General features: G+C 44.5%; 1 protein-coding gene across 1 annotated transcript in view; it reads left to right on the forward strand.

Annotated features, from left to right (window-relative positions):
- Positions 1–8,167, forward strand: part of dld (deltaD) — an 8,802-nt gene extending 635 nt beyond the window's left edge. Inside the window, exons 2-12 of the mRNA XM_056377525.1 lie at positions 2–304; positions 1,108–1,168; positions 1,985–2,242; positions 3,767–3,827; positions 3,955–4,085; positions 4,205–4,374; positions 4,504–4,720; positions 4,825–5,001; positions 5,115–5,844; positions 6,051–6,282; positions 6,405–8,167. Coding sequence (XP_056233500.1) covers positions 2–304; positions 1,108–1,168; positions 1,985–2,242; positions 3,767–3,827; positions 3,955–4,085; positions 4,205–4,374; positions 4,504–4,720; positions 4,825–5,001; positions 5,115–5,844; positions 6,051–6,282; positions 6,405–6,410 — 2,346 coding nt within the window. The 3' untranslated portion in view covers positions 6,411–8,167. The remainder of the gene's footprint in view (position 1; positions 305–1,107; positions 1,169–1,984; positions 2,243–3,766; positions 3,828–3,954; positions 4,086–4,204; positions 4,375–4,503; positions 4,721–4,824; positions 5,002–5,114; positions 5,845–6,050; positions 6,283–6,404) is intronic.
- The last annotated feature ends 5,206 nt before the right edge of the window (positions 8,168–13,373 follow it).

Here is a 13,373-nt window from a genome sequence, read left to right on the forward strand (position 1 = left end):
GGTTTTGTGCTCCGGAGTGTTTGAGCTGAAGCTGCAGGAGTTTCTCAACAAGAAAGGGGTGACGGGGAACGGCAACTGCTGCCCCGGAGGCTCCGCTCATCCGCAGGGCCACCAGCAGTGTGAGTGCAAGACTTTCTTTCGGATCTGTCTGAAGCATTACCAGGCCAACGTCTCCCCAGAGCCTCCCTGCACCTATGGCGGGGCCGTGACTCCCGTCCTCGGCTCCAACTCCTTCCAGGTGCCGGAGACCAATGCGGACACCTTCACCAACCCAGTCCGTTTTCCCTTCGGCTTCACATGGCCAGTGAGTGCTTATAGATATTATTTATTATAATGCATTCATATCAGCAATAAAGAACCACTTATTGATAATCTGTAAATTGTAATGTTGTACTTTTGGACATTTTGCCTTAAAGGTCATGAACTTTCCCTGTAAAATCCCTCTAGGATATAAACTCTATATATTTAATTTATAGGTTTTTGTGTGATATTTCTGTCATGGGTATATACTAAAATTTATGTCACATTTTAAGGGAGTCATGAAAACCATGGGCAGACTGTGAAGTTATTAGAGTCTTGCTCCACTGGGACATGTTAGCTTTGAAGAGTGCAAAACGCAACAGATGCTCCCAAACTCAACACTTGTGAGGGTCTTTGTCAGCAGTGTGTGAGAGGGGCTATTGTAGTATTTCTCTGCTCTTTGGTGGGATAAAACGGGGAGGGGAGGAGTGTGTGTGTGTGTGTGTGTGTGTGTGTGTGTGTGTGTGCGCGCGCGCGTGCGTGCGCGTGGAGGGGGGAGTGTTTTCACCAAACGCTTCTCTCCTCCGACCAGGCGTGGTGGGAAATTTAACATCCTCTGAGTTGGCACATCATTGGCATCGCAGCGTGAAATTCCGCCTCGTTTGGTTTTACGGCGGTGTCAGAGTGTGATAGTAGCAGGGGTGTGAAAAGGGAGCAGGTAGTAGCCCTTATTAGGCCCCTAATCAACATGGGAATTAGGTTGTGAAGTTTATTGGGAGGCCTTAATGGCCCTCTGCTTCTCTGCGGAGGGAGGGAGGCCTCCAGGCCAAGCAGCTGTTGACTCTCTCTCTCTCTGTCTCTCCTCAGGGGACGTTTTCACTAATCATTGAAGCTCTGCACACTGACTCCCTGGACGACCTGACAACAGGTGGGTGGCAGCCAGAGAAGGCAGCAGTGTAATTCAAAGACAGGCCAGAAGGCTAACAGTGGCCTTGTGTTCTTTCAGTGGCACCTTTTTCACTTAGTGCTCAGTCATTAGTGCTAAACAGGACACACCAAGTCTGATAAATGCTTTATTTTTTCTCTTCTCAGATATTTTGCTGACACTTTAATTAAGAGCCAGTTATATTCAGTTTCTACACATAGATCTAACTTAATCTAAAAATAGACGCCATTATCTCAGTACTTTGTTGTGTTGTCTCATCCGTGAGATGTTGAATAAACCAAACAGCCACTATCTGGCATAAAACCTGTACTATAATGGCGAATTCATTTGTTTTCTCATGGAGACCAACTTGATGGCCATGATGATAATAAGTAACTGATTTCAAAGACAGTCTTTATGTTTTATGATACCAGGTTTCTTCAACATCACACAGGGAAAAGACCACCTATAGTTTGTGCAGGTGCAATTTGGCCCCTGTGGTGTGATATTTACTGCTGTTATCTTTATGTCCTGCTCTTATCACTGCACTAATGATGACTAACTAGCAGCATGAGATTGTGTTGTGTTGTGTTGTGTGTGTGTGTGTGTGTGTGTGTGTGTGTGTGTGTGTGTCACACCAAAGTTTTTATTGTGTAATTAGTCCAATTATTTGTAAAAAGAAAAAGAATGGTTCACAAGTGTGTGTGGATGTCTGTCCATTAGAAAAAGATCTGAAATTTGCTGTTAACAAACTCATAACTCATAACTCTAACAGTAATATCATATGATCAATAACAAGGTGCACCCTCACTTCTGCAGACAACCCAGAGTATCTGATCAGCAGGATCACCACTCAGCGTCACCTCACTGTGGGAGAAGAATGGTCCAAGGACATGCAGACAGCCGGCAGGACGGAGCTGCGTTACTCTTATCGCTTCCTATGTGATGAGCACTACTACGGTGACGGCTGCTCTGTCTTCTGTCGGCCACGAGACGATGCATTTGGGCACTTTACCTGTGGCGAGCGTGGGGAGATCATATGCAACTCTGGCTGGAAGGGACAGTACTGCACTGAACGTAAGTGGGTTTGATTTTTAATCCAGCAGTATCTTTCAGGTGGTTTACGCATCATGTGGAAAGGCCATAAACAGGGAATGAAAGGAAGTGAGAAAACAGTGCTCCACTTTAGGAGTATTGCACTAGTCAATATTTGAATTCACTAGCAGCTGCTTTTGGGAAACATAAGCTAAAAGAGCAGCAGCACAGACATTAGTAGTAGATGCTGATGTTTACATAGAACATCTGGCACCCACAATACTTCCTCAATGCATGAGGAATAATAATACATGCTTTACATTGGCTTTGGTTTAGGCTGGATGAGTGCAAGCTTTTAAAAAAAGCATTATTTCACTGTCAAAACTGTAAAGAGGAATAAAATTAATATTGATGAGAATCTATCTAAGAAGTTTTTAAAACTACTTTTCAAAGTTCATTTCCCCATTAGTCACTCGCCTATCGTTATTGTTTATGGACTTTTTCCACCTCCTAATGCAGGGCCCGTGTGCAACAGGCGTCAGTTAGTTCTCCCATAGCACCAGAGGCCTCCATTCTAATGAGCCGCACTGGCTCCTCAGTAATTCACACGCCGCGTGCCTTCCATTAGACCACTGGGGCCTCCTCGCCCCAAACCTCCTCCCCGATTGGCCAAGTGGGGGTCCTGTATTGTTGCAGCTCGGGCTGGTGATTGGCCAAGCGGGGTTGTGTATTGTTGTGGAGGGGGCAGCTGCTCGGTGAGAGGAGACAATGGAGCAGCTGTCTGGTGGTTAGCTCCACACAGACCAGCTGGCCCTGGGGGAAGGAGGAGGGGAGTGAGGAGAGACGGGAGGAGTGGAGGAGGGAAAGGAGAGTGCAGAAGAGGAGAGCAAGAAGAGATGAGGAGAAGAGAGGGGATAGGTGGATGGAAGAGGAAGGGAGGAGAGGTGGATCAGAAAGGGGAAGGGGGGGGCAAGGGTGAGAAAAGGGACTTCTGACCCATAGTCAAGGGGAGAAAGGGGGCTTTGTGTGGGACGCTTTTGTGTTGGAGAGCAACCATGTTAAAGGAGAGGGCTTGTTGGCTGGTTCCCCCCTTTGGTGACCAAAGCTGTCGTAGCCCCCTGTGGGCTCTTAAAGCTGAGAGGCAACATTTTCAGCAACTTTTCCGGTATTCAAGAAACCGCCATATTTCAGCCTGTGGTCAGGTGTGACCTGATGACCCAGATTACCCTCATGGTTTTGGCAGCGATGTTTGGTCCAGAGTGACTTGAACCACCAAACGAGGTTTATTAAGCCTATTAACTGACAGGGTAAAACTAGAGGGAGAGAAAGAAAGAGACTGTAGACAGACAGGCAGACCAACAGGTAAGCAGGTAAACAGACTGGACAGACAGGCAAACTGAAAGGCAGACAAACAGATAAGAAGGTCAGGGCGCCAACCAGACAGGCAGGCAAGCAGTCAACAGTTTGAAAATGCCATGGGTGAATGGGATACCGATGGAGGGCAAACACATTTCCAACACTGGATTTCTCATAATTCACCTGTCACTATTTGTTTCCTCTCTGCAGCAATCTGTCTTCCTGGCTGTGATGAAGAACATGGCTTCTGTGATAAACCAGGAGAGTGCAAGTAAGTCCAGAAACTTTACTGCTTTAAATGGATCATTGTAAGATTTTTATTCAACAAAACCTTTTTTTCTGATCATTGTTTTCCTTGTTTGGTTATTAACAGTATTAAATGAACGCTGTGTTCCCAGGTGTCGTGTGGGCTTCAGTGGGCGTTACTGTGACGACTGCATCCGTTACCCGGGCTGTCTCCATGGCACCTGCCAACAGCCCTGGCAATGTAACTGCCAGGAGGGATGGGGCGGGCTTTTCTGCAACCAGGGTGAGTTTACTGACGGATTTACTACTTTTCTGGGATCCCCTGGGACTCAGTCAGCCCCCCTTTGTTTCATAGTTAAACCGTTGTTGTTTATACATTTTGTTTATTCTTGATGTTTCCAGATCTGAACTACTGTACGCACCATAAGCCCTGCCTTAATGGAGCCACCTGTACCAACACTGGCCAGGGAAGCTACACTTGCTCCTGTCTACCTGGATACACAGGTGCCAGCTGTGAGATCCAGGTGAACGAATGTTCTGAAAACCCCTGTCGTAACGGAGGCAGCTGCACTGTGAGTACCAAGTGAGAGAAGAAGTGTGAGAGAAGTGGTGTAGTGATTTAAAAAAAAAAAAAAGAAAAGCAAGTTGATTCAGAGCAACAAGCTTCTGTATAACCACTGTTTACTTTCTTTCCAATATAGGATAATGACAATGGCTACAAGTGTACCTGCCCACCTGGTTTCTACGGTAACAATTGTGAGTTGAGTGCCAATACCTGTGCAGATGGGCCTTGCTTCAATGGCGGACGCTGTGTCGACAACCCCGAAGGTGGCTACTTCTGTCAGTGCCCCATGGGATACGCTGGCTTCAACTGCGAGAAGAAAATTGACCATTGCTCCTCCAACCCCTGTTTAAATGGTACGTTGTCTTATTTGTTTTTACGTTTACCTTTACCTGAACCAACAGGTAAAATATGTGGAGACTAATACTCACTCAATTCTCAATCCTATTCCCCTCTGCAGGTGCAGATTGTGTGGATCTGGTGAACTCTTACCTCTGTCAGTGTCCAGAGGGATTTTCTGGTCCTAACTGTGAGGACAGCAGCAGCAGCATCTCTGGTTTCTGTCTGTCCTTTCCTTGTCAGAACGGTGGGACGTGTCAGGAAGGCGTGAACGGCTACACCTGTACCTGCCCTCCAGGTATCACAGCACTGGACAGATCTCTCTTGTGGGATTATGTTTAAATAGTTTGTTTCTTTATGTCATTTTGTTTTAGTTTTGTTCTAGACTCTAAAACTCTGCTCCTTCTGCAGGCTATACCGGCAAAAACTGCAGCTCCCCCATCTCGCGCTGCCATCACAACCCCTGCCAGAACGGAGCCACCTGCCATGAGCGCAGCGGCCGTTACATGTGCGCTTGTGTGCCTGGCTACGGTGGTCACAACTGCCAGTTCCTGTTACCACATAAACCCGGGCATCAGCCAGTTGTGGATGGACCGGATCGGCGATATTCTCCTTCAGGAAATGGAAATGTTGAAGACGAGGAGGATGACGAAAGCAGATTCCCATGGACGGCTGTGTGCGCCGGTGTCTTCCTTGTTCTTGTGATCCTGATCGGCTGCTCAGTGCTGGTGGTGTACGTTCGGGTCAAACTGCAACAGCGGCAAAGTCACCACAGTGACAGTGTCCACAGTGACAGCCACGAGACCATGAACAACCTGACGACCACAAACAATTGTCTCCGCATTGACAAGGAACTGGGCGCTACAGTGACAATGTCAATTAAAAACACCAACAAGAAGGCAGATTATCATTCAGACCTCGCTGGGTCACTGGGCGGTCTTAGTGGTATCAGCGGGCTCAACGGATCAGAGAAGAACGGCTTTAAGACTCGCTATCCCAGCGTGGAGTACAACCTGGTCCACGAGCTCCGGCCTGAGGAGCTGTTGCTGTGTAAAGAGGAGGAGCAAGATGAGCCAGAGGTCAAATGTGAAATGCTGGATGAGTTCGACTCAGAGGAAAGACACAGGAAGAGACAAAACAGGTACAGAACAGTCAAATTATACACTGACATAGACACGGTGCTTGGAGTTTTTCTATCATGCATGCCTTAAACTAACCTAGTTTTAACATGTACATTATTATTATTATTATTATCATAAATGCAATGGAAATATGTGCATCTAGAGGCTGTAGTATTTGTTGTTGAAGGGTGGCATTTCTGAATCTGTGTTATTCTTTGTTCCATAGTGATGCATCAGAAAAGAAACATGTGGAAGAGTCGCCAAGCTGCAGCGAAGCAAAGTATCAGTCATCCAGCGATCTGAACTATCAGGCAGCAAGTGACGTCAAATACCAGTCAACCAGTGATGCTGAATACCAATGTCCTAGTGACAGCCGGTACCAGTGTACCACCGACACCAAATACCAGTCCGTTTATGTCATATCGGACCAGAAGGATGAATGTATCATTGCTACAGAGGTGAGCAAACAAAAACAGATTTATCTACGTGGGAAAGAATATAGAATAAATGTTAACTCTCGTCAGCACTTACACTGTGTAAAAACACACTAAACACTGATGTTTTTCTTCCTGTATTAAAGGTATGATACCAGTCCAGACCAGATCAGAGGGGACCAGTTTGCTCTGGTTGAGGGCGGTCCACCCACACCAGCCCTGAGCAGTAGAGCTCAGCTTGTCTCCAGGAGGTTCTACTCCTGCTGTTTGCTGCTGTTCCCTGGGATTTACCGGAGGACTTTGAGCCAAGGTGCTGCTGAGCCAGCACAGAGTCAGTACCAACTTGGCGAGGACTTAGTACTAATGTAGTGCTACGGGTGAATACTGGACATTTTTGATCCTCATTGGATGATGGTCTAATACTGACTCAGTGCTATGGACAAAGTGCCAAAAGACAGTGCTAGCAATTGTACAAATTTTGTACAGAAACAGTGCTGAACGAGTGCTCGTGCAGTCAAGCGATGACTGCTGGAGAACTGATAAAGAGCTTGCTCGATGTCTGTTGCAGTACTGGATGATTTACTGCTCGTACCAGGATGAACTCTTCTCTCCCGATAAACAGTGGAGTATTGACTTCGATGTTGACCGATGATATTGTAGTACCGTGGAGTACTGATTGAATGAACAGTGTAGTACCTTTGGAGTACTGAGAACTTTTGAAGTACTCTTGTAGTACTGTTATGTGCTGTGGTTTTACAATGCAGTGTCATGGATATTGGACAGTTCCTGTTCTGTGCAGTGCTGCAGAGTAGAAGGTGGAGTTGTAGCAATGTTAGAAGTGCGTTAGAACTGCAGCAGCTAAAAATTCATTCAAAAAAATCTCAATTGGAGCTTTCCTGACAAAAAATGAATAAATAGATAGATAAAGCAGTGGGACTTCTACAACCGCTATACATCTTTAACTCTGCAGCACTGACAAAGACGGTGTTGGCTGAGCTGGTTCTCAGCAGAAAATAGAGAACTGAAGACTCCAGTAGTGACTGCAGATCGATCCAACATGGATCCTGTTGGGCCATACTGGCCTCTGACCCCTGAAGGTTGTGATACACAGGGCAATGTTTTGGGCAGGGCAACTCAGGAAACACTTTCAGCATTGGAGGACAAAGAAAGGGAGACAAAGTGATACAAATCAGTCAAAACATGAATGAAGCTCAATATGAATGAATCTGTGATTTCTGTTGTTGTGTATCAAACATAATTTGCTGCTTATCCAATTACAACAAAATCCCCAGATTAGGTGAAATTAATGTTGCATCAATGTTGCAGCAACTCAAAATTGACAAATTTGTCTTGGTGCAATTGTACCGACCTCTGCTGATGCTGTCGTGTTTCAAGGTGAGCCAAGCTATAACGGACTAGTCTTAACTGCCAAGACCTCATTGCACTATGGAGGTGTGTGTGTATGAGTGTGTGTGTACAGAAGAGGTGATGTCTTTGTGTGGTGTCAGATGTATGCACTGCCCACTCCTGTTCCCTTCACTCCCAGTCTTCCACTATTAGCCAATAGACGGACACCATCACCCTACCTGCCATTGGTTAGGATTATTTGTTTTTATTTTATTTGTTATCTAAAGAAAGATGTATTCTTTTAATTTAATGATGTAATTATTTGTGTTCCATTTTGTTGTGATGTTTTTGTTAAACCTGTTATAATTTAAGTCGGATTGTTTTTATTTGGCAGATAATGTATGTATGTAAGTATGTATGTATGCATGTATGTGTTAGGCACTTGAGACCACTGTGACTGTGTTGTATTTAAGAGAAGAGTCGTATGTACAGAGCCTGTCATTTTTATTACTGGAAAACAGCGCAATATTTTTCCAAAATAAAAGAGGAATGAAATATGGAACATCTGGTGTTGAGTGATTTTATATTTATATGTTTTTTTATTCTTAAGATCACATGCACTGAAGGAAAGAATATACTGACTAACTTCTTCCGTCTGTGTTGGGGATTCATCTCACAGTAATAGGAGTTCATATTTAGTGTGCACAACTAATGCTTTAGCTTTATTTAGGGTTGAGGATTGCATCATAGATGGCAAAAGAAAACATTTGCAACAGAACGGTCTCGTATACAGCCATTTTTACATGTGAAGTTCCTCTAAAGGGCAATCTCACAAATTCAAGCCAAGGGATTTGTTGTCGCTAAGTGATAGTGTGTTGGTATTTGCATGTGTATGTGAGTGTGTGAGTTCGTCTGACACAGCAGAAGACTGTCTCCTTGTGGAACCACTAAATGAGACAAAGACACACCCCATAATCATAGACCGCTTAGCTAGCCTCCTCTGAGGCCAGAGCCATCTCTTTGTGTGTGAGTATTGGTGTGTAAGTGTATGTGTGTGTGTGTGGGAGAGAGAGAGAGAGAGAGAGAGAGAGAGAGAGTGAAATGGAGTAAGAGTGTGTGTCTGTATGTGCATGGCTGCATATGTGTGTATTTATACAAGTCTGTGTCTTAATATGTTTGTTAGCCTCTTTACATGAGTATCAGTGCTTGTGTGTGTGTGTGTGTGTGTGTGTGTGTGTGCGTGTGTGTGTGTGTGTGTGTGTGTGTGTGTGTGTGTGTGTGTGTGTGTGTGTGTATATATGTGTGTGTGTGATCTTGTTTTAAGCAGAGGGGTATTTATAGCTGGAGAGAGAAACCACCAGTCTGGATTTAGTCCCGGTTGCCCCTGCCTGACTACTCTGTTTGTGTGTGTGTGTGTGTGTGTGTGTGTGTGTGTACGTGTGTGCGTGTGTGCGTGTGTGCGTGTGTGTGTGTGTGTGTGTGTGTGTGTGTGCTTGTGTGTGTGTGTGTGTGTGTGTGTGTGTGTGTGTGTGTGATTTAGCGAACCACTGGGAGTGTAGAAGTAGTCATCAAAGGAACTCATCTGGTTCGCAGTCTCATATAAACACACACGCTCACAACTAGATGACAAATGATCAGAAACGTACAACAATTACAGAGGACAAACTGTATTAAGTGTCAACATGGAGCACACACACACACACACACACAAACCATGGTCATGGCCACACAGTCTGAAGTTTGTGTGAAAAATAAATAGGGAAAAAGAAAATAAAGTTTATTTAAGTTCATCTCTTCATTGATATACTGATACACATTATGTGTACGTGAAAACCCCTCCACACTGCAACTGACTTCACAGAGCAACAGATCATAGCAGTGACCTGACCAGCGGTTGTAGACACAGGGACAGTTGCCCTTCCAAAGACTGCGACTGTGGCTGCTCAAAAAGTATTTGTTTGTATTACACAAGCGGCAGGCAGTTGTTAGCACATACCATGCTAAGCTTTTTAACTTAACTTTTTTTCAGGGCCACAATAGCTTTTCGCTGAGTTGGAAAATCACAGGAGACAGGCTTAAAGCTGGTCCTTTGTTGTTGTTAGGCTGTCCTCCGGCCCCCGAACAGTCGCACACACTCGCATCCTCCCTCTCTGCATCTCTCTGGTGTCAATAGTCAGACAAAGCCCTGGTCACTGGCTGCCATATGCTGCCCTGCTGCACATAAAGAACAGCACTCTTTGAACTTCGGAGGGGGAAATCGAAACTTCTTCATGGTAAAATATTAGGGGAGTGAATTTTAAATCAGTCACATATTCACATTGGCTTGTTTTTGTTTTTTGATATGGGACTATAGTACTGAACATTTTGTTTCCATCTTGTTCAAGTCATCATACCATATTCACACATGACACAGGATGGAGGATGCCCTTTATAGGGTAACACGAACAACAACATCAGAAAGAGAAACAATATAAAAAGTAAACAAATTCCAAAATACACAAAGTGTAAGTATGTATGTTGGACATACAATGTATAATGAAAATATATTGTCTCTTTTACTATCCCCCTCTCTCTGTCCTCTCACACACTTTTTATTCTGACAGGGAGTAGGCAGGACCATATCTAATCCAGAGAACAGGCTGTTTAAGTGTGTCTCTGCTATAATCTGATTAATCTGTCCATTCATACGCTCGTCTCCTCTCCTCTCACAGATTTGTTTGAATGTATATGTGTGTGTCAGTGTGTTCATGTGTGTAAGCATGCATGTCAGTGTGTGTGTGTGTGTGTGTGTGTGTGTGTGTGTGTGTGTGCATGTGAGAGAGAGTGCTGGGAAGAGGACAACAAGTGGGGAAGAAAAGAGCTCACACTTGGCCACTGACCCTTCTTTTGTCCACACTCTGGTCACCTGTCACACACACACACACACACACACACACACACACACACACACACACACACACACACACACACACACACACACACACGTACACTTTGCAGAAAGCGGTTGAAACTGGACAAACTGGAGCACACTCGTGACCTACAGGTTAACGTGCCGATAACAGACCACAATGTCTGCGGTCCAAGCCCAGCCGGCTCGCAAGTTGCAAGTTGTTTCCCACCTCCCCTCCCTTTTTTTCATTCAACAGTGTTTAATGGACATCCAGCCTCTTTGGATACAAGACATCACCAGTTTACCTGGAGTGGCATCTTAAACCTACAGATGTAAAGTAAAATGTATCTATATCCAAAGATATCTAAGTGACTTTTGTAAGGGTATGTTTTTTTAGTTTAAAGCAAGACTATGTAACGTCTGCTGAGCAACAGTGGCCTCTGCGGCCACAACTGGTAGTTACAGGATGCTGACGCATCTGAACCCACAGTAGTTGTATGCTAAACGTTGCTAGGAGCTGGATTTACATTGACTGATGAGTGACTAGCAACAGGAAAGGGTCTTTCCTCAGCAGGGGTGACAAGTGAACGGCCCAACATGTCGGCTCTGTTCAGACCCGGCATTAACATACGTCTCCAGATGCCTTTACCACGTGACTCGTGATCGGATCTCATTTCCCCGCTGTATATTTAAATAAACACTTATGTGTTTAAACCAGTCTGACTATGACAGACAGATCCATTGTCAATGTGTTTGTGTGAGAGAGAGGGAGCGAGAGAGAGGGAGAAAGAGAGAGAGAGGGAGACAGCGAGAGAGAGAGAGAGACAGAGAGAGTGAGAGAGAGAGAGGGAGACAGCGAGAGAGAGAGAGACAGAGAGAGTGAGAGAGGGAGACAGAGAGCGAGAGAGAGAGAGAGACAGAGAGAGGGAGAGGGAGAGAGAGAGGGAGAGAGAGAGAGAGAGAGAGAGTGAGGGAGAGAGGGAGACACAGAGAGAGAGAGAGAGAGAGAGAGAGAGAGAGAGCACAGCACAGAATCATTGCACTGCGTGCAGCTCGAGAATGAAATAAGTTTTTAGTCATTTGAAAAAGTTAAATATTTTCAGTTCATTATGAAACTGTGGTACGATTTATTGGACTGTGACGTGATGTCAGTTGAGTAGGCGGTCCTGCAATGTTTGCTAAAAGAATGTGGCCACCTCCGAATGTGGTCTCACTGATCAGATCTCACGTGTCCTCGCATGGGTGAATTCACACCTGTACACAGAGTCCACTTGTGATCGGGTCACCCAGGTCTGAACAGGGCCTATGTTCCAGTAACGTTACGATCCACATCATCTCCATACACGAGCGGCTGCTATTATGTAGCTTAGCTCTGCTGATAACATGCCAAGTTAGAAATTGTCAATGATGTCTGTTAGTGATGCAGGTAGCTTAGCTACATAAACGCGGCCATGCTATACAATGGGTAGTTTGTGTAACTTAGTGACAGGTGAACCTCAGATGACAATGAGGAGACTCACTGCCACCACAAGCGTGTCATTGGTGACTTGCTTTTTTATTTGTCAGAAACTGTCCACACCTTGTTGCTTGGAGACACATATGACAGTATTTCTCATCTGGCACATCTGTTCTGACCCGACCATTTTAGAAAAAGTAGGAGTTAGCAGCTGAAATGAAACTAACAGTGTCTGACGTATTATTTTTATTGCTTGGTAAATGAACTTATATCTTTGCATGAAAACGTTTGAAGATTTCAAAGTTACATGTCTGCCTTTACTTTCTGACAGTGGAAGTTTTCTATACAGTCATCATATTCAGTTCACAGCTTCAGTAGCAGCATCTATGACATAAAACACAGTAAGCTGTCTAACTGGCTCACACATTTAATTTGTGATTCTTTTTCCTTCTTTTTTCATCTTTCATATTGTGGGAAACCTGATTCTGAACATCTAGATTTCTTCCAGTGTCACTCACTCATGTGATGTATTTGCTTTATTTACTGAAGTTTAAAATTCAAAATTGAGCACTCATATGTGAAATAACTGCACAAAAGCCTTTTCTAGACGTAAGTGTAGGGATTTTTGTGTAATCAGTGAGTGTAAATCTCAAGTCTTTCCTTCTCTGATTTGCAGTTGCAGTCACAACAAAAGAAACAGCATCATAACAGTGACTCACTGACTTTACACCTCTCTCCACTCTGTCTTTTATTAGCATTTTAATTTGTCACACACACACACACACACATGCGCGTGCACACACACACATAGTCAGAGCATCACTGACTAGTGATTTTTGGGCTAAATCTTGTGGGAAAACTGAGATTTCTCTCTCAGCCATCCTCCATTGTTGAGTTTGAACAAACAAAGTGACCACAGCAGCCCAAGTCACACAATGACAGACAGCTTATTCAGCTACTTCATCTGTTGCAGCTCCCCAGGGACCAGGCTCTGATCTTTTCCCAGAGCTCCATCTCTCTCTTTCACTCGCCCCTTCTCCCCCTCTTTCTTCTTCCTCTTTCCCTGATTGTTTCTCTCCTCTGACTCTGTTCATATCTGCAGAACATGACTCTATTAAATTTCTTTTTCCTTTTCTATCGTTAATGTACGTACATTATTTACTCAAATTATAGTTTTCTTTGGTGTCGGTGGAAGTCAGGGCAATTACAAACAAACCATATTTCTCATTTCTCATTTTAAGAGTATTGTTTTTGTTTTTATTTTGTTTATTGTCATTTTTCCCTGGGGGTTAAAGCAAGTTGTAAAGGGAGTCATTCCTTCAGAGACACCAGCTCCCATCAGCGCCTTCTGGTCATTACTGGTGCATCGTGGGAACAGCTTGGCAAGGACAATGATTGGCTAGAACAATGAAGTTGGGGGGC

The sequence above is a fragment of the Seriola aureovittata genome, chromosome 1 (genome assembly GCF_021018895.1).
Source record: "Seriola aureovittata isolate HTS-2021-v1 ecotype China chromosome 1, ASM2101889v1, whole genome shotgun sequence".
Classification (NCBI taxonomy): Eukaryota; Metazoa; Chordata; class Actinopteri; order Carangiformes; family Carangidae; genus Seriola; species Seriola aureovittata.